This window comes from Monopterus albus, unplaced genomic scaffold (genome assembly GCF_001952655.1).
Source record: "Monopterus albus unplaced genomic scaffold, M_albus_1.0 scaffold452.1, whole genome shotgun sequence".
NCBI lineage: Eukaryota > Metazoa > Chordata > Actinopteri > Synbranchiformes > Synbranchidae > Monopterus > Monopterus albus.
The window spans coordinates 38,918-47,916 of NW_018128332.1; the positions used below are offsets into that span (position 1 = coordinate 38,918).

The 8,999-nt window shown below is 42.8% G+C and overlaps 1 protein-coding gene across 1 annotated transcript; it reads left to right on the plus strand.

Moving 5' to 3' along the window:
- Window positions 1-1,477: 1,477 nt before the first annotated feature.
- On the plus strand, window positions 1,478-4,156 carry LOC109952302 (WAP, Kazal, immunoglobulin, Kunitz and NTR domain-containing protein 2-like). Its single transcript, XM_020587318.1, has 2 exons — window positions 1,478-1,846; window positions 2,627-4,156. The coding sequence occupies exons 1-2, from the start codon at window positions 1,661-1,663 to the stop codon at window positions 4,154-4,156; spliced, it is 1,716 nt and encodes a 571-aa protein (XP_020442974.1). The 5' UTR covers window positions 1,478-1,660.
- Window positions 4,157-8,999: the final 4,843 nt, after the last annotated feature.

The following is an 8,999-nucleotide window of genomic DNA, read 5'->3' on the forward strand; positions in this document are numbered from 1 at the left end:
TAACAACTAAAAGAACACTGCACCCTGATTAATCCAGTGGATAAAGACATTTTCATGCTGTCTAGTCATTTATATCAGTTCAGCATGCCAGTGAGGGAACAGCTCACTGATAGGAATATCCCACTAGCCTACATGTTCTGACAATGGCATCAGATTTGATCAGAGATTATGGCAAAACAGTTAAAGCAGTCAAATCAGTGGCAAAGGATTTAGTTATTTTCCAGACCACCCTGTAAGCCTACCAATTTTATTTTTACTTTCTTTTAAGACAGAAGCTAGGCATCAACCAGGAACTGAGAGCAAGGTAACCTGCTGCCCCCCCAGGAGAGTCACAAACAAAACAAATTAACTGTGATCTTTACAGATACAGTTAGTTAGTGCCATTTTAATGTATTTTAATGAATGGTGCAACCATCCCTGGAGATTGCTGCAACTGTCTCCACACAGTGGTGGAAAGTAACTAAGTACATTTACTCAAGTACAGTACAATTGTGAGGTATCTGTATTTTACTTGAGTATTTTCATTTTGTGCTACTTCATACTTTGACTTCTCTGCATTTTAGAGGAAAATATTGTACTTTTTTACTCCACTACATTTCTTTTATAGCTTCAGTTACTGGTTACTCATCACAATCAGATTAATACAAAAATTACAGTAAATCATAAGACTTTACAAGCTACCCAGTAATTCAAATTATAAGCATATAAGCCTGCTAAAACTATAGTAGCTCCCCCTTTAGCAGCTGCAGGATTAAATGTAATGTACACAATAATCCTTCACCAATTATAATTCAATAATATGATATACAGGAATTTCAATTGTGCCATTCTGCATAATGTGTACTTCTAAGTATGTTTTGAAGCTAATACTTTGTGCTTTTGTTTAACTAACTTTTATATGCAGGACATTGTTACTTTTACTTAAGTATTGGTATGGGGTCAGTTTCAACATTTGATTTCTTGCCTTCAAACGCAAATTCTGAATTTATTATCACAATTACACATATTTTAATGGCATGTCCAAGAAGCTGTCAGATATACGTTTAACATATTGAAATCATGTAGGTCTGTGCATAGTCTCTGAGTAACGGAGCAGAGTGCATTAGGTGTTGCAACCGTCCCCACCTAACCCTATGATAACAGAGAAATGGAACCTGTTATATAAGAAGTACATGCCGGCTCTTGTAGAGGAGGAGTGCGCTCTGGCACCGCGGGAGCTCCCAAAGGGTTAAATGGGGTTACCAGCAATCCTTTTAACCGGCAGGTGTCCTGCCAGTCGCAGCCCACAGCTTAACCACTGACGTTTTAAAAAGCTTCTTCCAGCATCTCAGGACGACTCCTAACGGTCATGTTGCGCGTAAACCTGGCGAGATATGTTAACGGCGGTGGCCGCGGAAGGGTGGTATAAATAGAGCATCATCTGCGCAGAAGTGGGATAACAAATTGAACGTTTATCAAGGAACACACACCGAGCCAACCTGCAGACGCACAGCTGTGATGCGCGCTTGATTTTTTTTTTCATTTCGCCTTCTTTAATATTTAGGGAAGTTGGGTCCGTTTCCTGCCGGATCACAGAAATCTCCCACCTTTTTCGTTCTTTCCTTCCTTCTTTCTTTTTTTATCTTCTCCACTTGTTGCTGAGTTGTGTTCCGCGCTGGAGATGCGGTGGATGCTGCTTCCACGGTGGGTCTGGCTCCTGGCGTGTTTGTCAGTGTTGATGCAGCTTCAGGTCGGAGTTCTGCCCCGTATCATCTACTCACACGCGGGTATCTGCCCCAATGACATGAACCCCAACCTGTGGGTGGATGCCATGAGCACCTGTGCACGAGAGTGTGAATCTGATCAGGTAAAGGCATTAGTAACGTCACCTTTTATCAACTTCTATACGGATCGTTGATGTATTTTACATGCGGTTTATGTCACATGTTGGCCAAGAATTCACATTTAATCAGTGGTGGAAAGTAACATTTACTCAAGTACTGCACTTAAGTCCTGTATAAGTTTGAGGTAGCTGTACTTAACGAGTACTTTCATTTTTTTTACCATGTCATACTTGGATTTTACTAAATTCCAGAGTCAAATGATAACTTTAGCTACTGTTACCTTTTCATAATCAAATTAATAATACAACATACAGTATAACCATTAAACTTGGTTGATTCCTGGTGGAAATTTCACAAGCGACCCAGCACAATGTAAAGTCATTGAAATTCTAAGCATACAACCTAGTTAAAGCTAGCTCCATCATTACCAGCTGTGCAAAATGATGCATCAATAATTAAAATTCAGTAAAATTCAATTGAATTCAGTTGTATGTGTATAGCACCAAATCACAACAAAGGTCATCTCAGGACACTTCACAAAATAAAGTCTAGACCTTACTGTTATTGATATTATAGAGGCAAAACCCAACAAATATATATTCATGTGTGATCTGCTATGTTATTTAGTGAGTACTTTTACTTTTGGTACGTGTTACTTTTATTTAAGAATCCAAGTACTTCCTCCACCACTGATTTCAATGTTTATTTTCATTCTATCTCTGGATTAAATTCTGCCTCATGATTGCTGGCTCCACATCCACACAGCATCCGGCATCTGCAATTTCTCTCTTCTCTTCCTACAGGAGTGCGAGTCCTTTGAGAAGTGCTGTCAAAACGTGTGTGGTAATCGGAGTTGTGTGGCAGCCCGTTACATGGATGGGAAGAAAGGCCCTGCAGGAATACCTAAAGAAGCCACCTGTGCCAGTTTTATGTGCACGCAGCAGGGCTCTGAGTGTGACATCTGGGACGGCCAGCCAGTGTGTAAATGCCAAGACCGCTGCGAGAAAGAGCCCCACTTCACCTGCGCCTCCGACGGCATGACCTACTACAACAAGTGTTACATGGATGCAGAAGCGTGCTCCAAGGGCATCGTCCTCTCTGTTGTTACCTGCCGCTTCCACCTCACCTGGCCCAACACCAGCCCCTCATTGCCACAGGCAACCACTTTTCACCCTACCACTCCTCCCTTTCACACAACTATCCCACTTCCCACCGAGCCTCAGCCGCCTGTCATGGTCGGCAGCCCCACTCACCAGACTGTAAATGAGGGGGACACGGCCAGCTTCTTGTGTGATGTGGCAGGTCGCCCTCGGCCTGAGATCACCTGGGAGAAGCGGCTGCCAGAGAGTGTAATTAGAGTGGTCATGAAGCCCAATCATGTGCGAGGGAATATGGTGGTCACTAACATTGGTCAGCTGGTCATCTACAACGCCCGGCCACATGACTCAGGAGTCTACACCTGTACAGCCCAGAATCCCTCTGGCTCAGTGCAGGCCAACCACCTGCTCGCTGTGCTGCCCACAGAGCCGCTCAAGAACATGACCCACTGCCTGCCTGAGGAATGTGCAAAACCACCTGATAGCCCAGAGGATTGTGGGAGTGAGCTGGAGAAAGTCAGCTGGTACTACGAGCCAAAGACCAACAACTGCTTCTCCTTCACCCACTGCAACAGCAACAGCCAGCAGCCAAGGAAGGTCTTTGAGACATACAAAGAGTGCATGCAGTGCTGTGGTCCGCACTTGTCGGGCCCCTGTGGCCTTCCCAGCCTACAGGGGCCCTGTAAATCCTACGAGCCACGCTGGGCGTACAGCAGCACCCTGCGGCAGTGTCAGTCCTTCATCTATGGAGGATGTGGGGGTAATGACAACAACTTTGAATCTAAAGAAGCCTGTGAGGACATGTGTCCCTACCCGAAAAACCACCACTGCAAGGCCTGCAAGCCAAAAGGCAAGATGGTGACGAGCTTCTGCTGGAGCGACTTCGTCATCCTGGGTCGCATGACGGAGCTTACAGAGGAACAGGCCTCGGGTCATGCCCTTGTGACAGTGGAGGAAATCCTGAAGGATGAGAAGATGGGTCTCAGCTTCTTTGGCAAGGAACCTCTGGAAGTCACCTTCCTCAACATGGACTGGAACTGCCCATGTCCAAACATCACAGGCGCCGCCGCAGAGGGACAGGTCATCATCATGGGCAACGTTAGCGACGGCATGGCTGTCCTTCAGCCGGAGAGCTACGTGGGTGTTTCCAGCCCTCGTCGTATACGGAAGCTGAAGGAGGTCATCTCCAAGAACACTTGTGACATCCTCAAAGTGATCACTAAGAGCCCCCAGTAGGGGGCTGTCATCAGGCTGTCATCTCCTGAACATTATCTGCAGTAATGTTTCTACTTCTTGCTACACTTAATGGAGGTCTTTCTCTTTGTGACAGTTTGAGTCCTGGCATTTGACATTTTGTGTATAGACAAGTGTGTCTGTGTTTGCTCTGCTCACAGCGAGGCTCTTCTTTCATGGTGCGGTCATTGGTGTTGTAGATTGAAAAACCATGTATGTGAACACAGGAGACATCCATCATGATCCTCTTGTTACCATAATCCCCTAGACTCCATCTCTTTTCATGCTCTCTCCTGCCTCCAGCAAAAATGAAGGTTGCAGACACGGAAGAGCAGAACAGATATCATTTGATTTTAATGTACATAATTTAACTGTCAGTTCTTTTGATTCTTTCATTCGCCAGCCTTGTTTCCAACAGGCACTTTTAATATCTGAATGTACTTCAGCTTCACACATTTACTCCGTATTCCCGACGGCACCTGTGCAGGGTGTTGCACACACTGTGCGACAAGTTGTAATATATTTTATAACCACCACATTTTCTTACAATCCTTTATCTATTTATTACCATGTAAGCTTTTCTATTGTCTTGTTTTTACTTCAACTCCTCTCTGAAATTAAGCAGCATTTTTGTGTAATTTTGTGATATGTGTGAAGAAAATAAAGCTTTTACATTTTCCTGTTCTCTCATTTCATTAATCGTTGTTTCTATTTGTTTAATCAGATTGATGAGTTATATTTTAATTAAATAACTGACTGAATGTTTTATTTTTTGTTGCTAATAGCATGCATCATGAAGGTCATTTTTAGGGAGAGTAGCTGCTCTGTGTACCTGTGTGGGGACTCTGACAGACGTGATAAAAGAGATCTGTGAATAGCGTGTCCCCAGCCCACCCAGTCCCCCTCCCCTCACTGAAAACATCCATTCTAAAGACCCCTATGGAGTCGTAAAAACTTCACTCCATTTTACTTTGCCTCCATCATCCAGTCTCATTGGGAAAGGAGCCCAAGCTGTAAACCTCAGGTCCACTCTCATACAAAAGTTATGTGTTTCATTTTGTGCCAGCAGATGTCTCTGGGTTACTAGGAACAAGCCTTGGTGGGCCTCGACGAGGGTGTTCTACTTCTCGGATGAAATTCTGTTTCTCTCATCCAGAGCAACAAGGGAGGTGGGAGATCAGCACATGTACGGCAGAGCCACCAGGGAGCTCAGGCCTGCACTTCAGCAGCTGTGGAGGCTCTGGAGTTGACACATATTAGATCTGCAGCACGTTGATTCATATCAGGACGTAATATAAACAAAGCTAAGTCAACAGCCCTAACCTACCAAGAGAGTTCTTTTGTTAGCCTGTCGTTTTTTCACTTTTCAGTTCACAGTAAGGATACAGTTTATTCTTTTAAATAGTGCACACTTTTTATTTGTCCCCAATAACACTCATATGTAGAAGACTACTCCTGAACAGAATCAGAATCTGCTTTATTCTAGGGGATGGAATCTAAACGAGGAATTTGACTCTGGTACATCGGCTCTCAATGTGCATGTACATATCCCCATGCGAGGGGCAAGTAAACAGTAAACCAGCATAAGGCTGTGTAATATAACATAATAAGCAGTATTAACAGCAACAACCAGGGCAAACGATGCAAAATAAGCAGTATAAACAGACCGTAAACAATGCAGACAGACTAAGGAATGCTCATTGAAATGAGATAAATAGGAATAAGTACTTAAAACTAGAGACCTGCATGAATCTGTATAATCTGTACGAGGTATATTTACAGGTGTTGCACTGAGGGTTATTGTCCAATCGTACTGTCGTTGATTAAGTGTTCATCAGAGTGATGGCCTGGGGGAAGAAACTGTCCCTGTGTCTGGTTGCCAAATTGGTAATTTGTGAGTCTAATAATGTTTATGGTGTTTATTTGTGCTTATCCACTACTTATTGTAGTGCAGAACTTCCATCCATTCATCAATTATCTATACCACTTATTCCTGAGCAGGGTCACAGGGGGCTGGAGCCAATCACAGCAGACATTGGGCGAGAGGTGGCGTCCACCTTGGACAGGTCGCCAGTCTATCATTGGGCTGACACTTAGAAACGAACAATCACACATACCCACATTCACTCCTGGGGACAATTCAGAGTCGACCTAAGCTGCAAGTCTTTGGACTGTGGGAGGAAGCCGGAGTACCTGGAGAGAACCCACGCAGGCACAGGGAGAACATGCAGACTGCGCACAGAAAGGCCCTGAGTCAGCCAGGGCTCAAATCCTGGCAAGACATTCTTGCTGTGAGGCAACAGCACAAATCACTGTACTGGCCATTATTATTATTATTATTATCAGTAGTAGTAGTATTTGGGGATATGTCTTTATTAAATAACAGAGGTGGAAAGTAACTAAGTATATTTACTCAAGTACTGTACTTTAGTACAATCTTGAGGTATCAGTACTTGAGTATTTTCATTTTCTACCACTTCATACTTCAACTTCACTACATTTCAGAGGAGAATATTGTTCACACTACATTACTTGTTAACTTTAGTTACTAGTTACTTTTCAGAATGAGGTTAATAAAGTAAAGTATAGTAAAATCATATGATTTTATTGATCCTCAGTGTAAAATTTACCAGCTACCCAGCAGCATGTAAAGTACTTCACATTTTGAGCACATAATATAGTTAAGATTAGCTCCGCCTTTACCAGCTGCAACATTAACTGTGATAAAAAAATAAAGCAGAACTTTTACTTGTATAGCAACAAAGTATTTTTACACTGTGGTATTACCGATTTTACTTAAAGTAAATAATCTGAGTAGCTTTTCTGCCGCTGTTAAATAGGAACACCAGAAAACAAATGGAAGGGAGAGAGATGCAACAAAGGTCTCCAGCCAGACTCACTCGCCCCACTTTGCAGCATTTCAAGGGGTCAGACAAATGTTTGGGAGGTTTAGGGTTTCTTTAAATAATAAACTTGTGAAGAAACTTTTGATTTCTCAGTTGTTATTGACAGTATATACAGTATGTGCACGCAGTTGGCACTCTAATGTAGCTTAAACTGAGTCTAACTAGTGATGTTTATAATATTTACAGGTGCAGCCAAGAGTTCAGCTGAGGAAACTAGTTCAACTATTAAACTAAAGGTCCTCAAAACACCATCAAAAGCCATCGGTTAATTTTCTCCACTGAGTTTCTAGCCACTATAAAAAATCCTTTTACCACTCCAGTGCAAAGTCTGTACAAAAAGCACAGTTTACTATCAATTAAAATCCATCATATTTGAAACATGTGTGATCCTTATTATTCAATGCTTTTCTAATTTAAGCTCTGTGACCAAACGGGTGCCTGAGTTCTGCTTTTCTATGCCGTGCACAACTTTCACTCATGTTTTTTCTGTCCTTCCTCTCAGGCTTTGTTGATTGGATGGGGTCATCGTGTTCACAAGCTCAGTTCACTCAAGGTAGCAACATTCGGTGTGGTGCATGTGAGTGTAGACCTGCACCGGGTAGAAAGGACACATAGAGAATGGAGCCTGCAACAGCCGAGCGGTTAGACTCTGTGCATATTTCTGTGTGGCGGCTCCACGTTGTGCATCCAGAGGAGACCGGACAGTAGCACCTGTGGAACACATCAGCTAGCAGGGTGGTTTTAGACCTTTGATTCATGACCTGCATCTGTTATAGTCATATCATTTGCAACATCTATTGAAAAGATACAGTAGCCCCTCACGCACTGAATGGAGGCAAACAGGATCCAGCTGTATATCACCGTGGGGCAACAGCAGCTGAAAGTTTTGAAGCTGGTAGGTAGTAGCCTGTGAGGGTGACCGCTCAAATCCTTGCCATCACTTCCCCGAATCACAGAAGTGGCCTTGAGCAAGACACACTTCACATAAACTCTCCTTTGTCAATAGTGACATACTCTTTGATGCTATTTCTCTGAAAATGCCATCAGTGAAAGACTGACTGAACGCCAGGAAACAATGAATTCATATCAAAGCAATCATCAGGTCATTAGTCTACTAGTGAGTCTTCAAGTCATTTTTTCATTTTGTTTTGTTTTGTTTAAACAAGAAAAATACATCTCCAGTATCCTGAAATACTTTACATGTGTGCCAATCACTGTCACAAATGACATTCTCACTCTTCTAGATTTCTTCTAGACTAAACTATAGTTCGCATGAGACTGCATAGTGAAGGGCTGGGTCACTTTTTGGTCATTAATTAAGTCATGTTGGTTACCTATTTAACCAACCTGATCTCATTAGTGCAGAGTGATGTATCCTCTTTCCCGCAGCACAGGTAGTGTGGTTCTGGGTCTAGAGAGTTTATGTGATCTATAGCGCCCTCTGGTGTTGGGTCAGGCTAGTCAACATACAGCTGTATTCAGCACAACACATGGACGTGTTGAGAGGATACAGAAAAGCTGATGTATAGTTATCTGTTAGTGCAATCTGAATAGGATTGGTGCTGCCTTCAGATTGTGTGTCTCTGCTGTAGGAAATAGTTGTAACGACTTCAGGAAACAAACTTAAGATTCGCTGAGTGGCTGAAAATGGCCCTTGCTTACTAATTGTCTGTCATGCTCTCAAAAAGCTCATTGAGTCCATAAAAAGAATGTTTCAGACCTTTGTTCCACAGAAAAATAATCTTCTTATTACAAAGTATAAAAAAAGGACAAGATCATCATAACAATCAGACTGAGCAACATTAAACAAAAACTACAGCAACCCACTCCTACTGCTGCCATGCAGGTGAACAGGTGCTCCTACTATTGCTATGTGACCTCAGTCACACCTCAGTCATAAGCATGACAACAACAACAACAACAACAACATTGCCATAAAA

What these genes read in the sequence shown, in the direction of transcription:
- LOC109952302 (XM_020587318.1), top strand. Translation starts at nt 1,661, where the DNA reads ATGCGGTGGATGCTGCTTCCACGGTGGGTCTGGCTCCTGGCGTGTTTG. An exon ending in GAGAGTGTGAATCTGATCAG is followed by an intron (nt 1,847 to 2,626) that starts GTAAAGGCATTA and finishes CTCTTCCTACAG; the next exon opens with GAGTGCGAGTCCTTTGAGAA.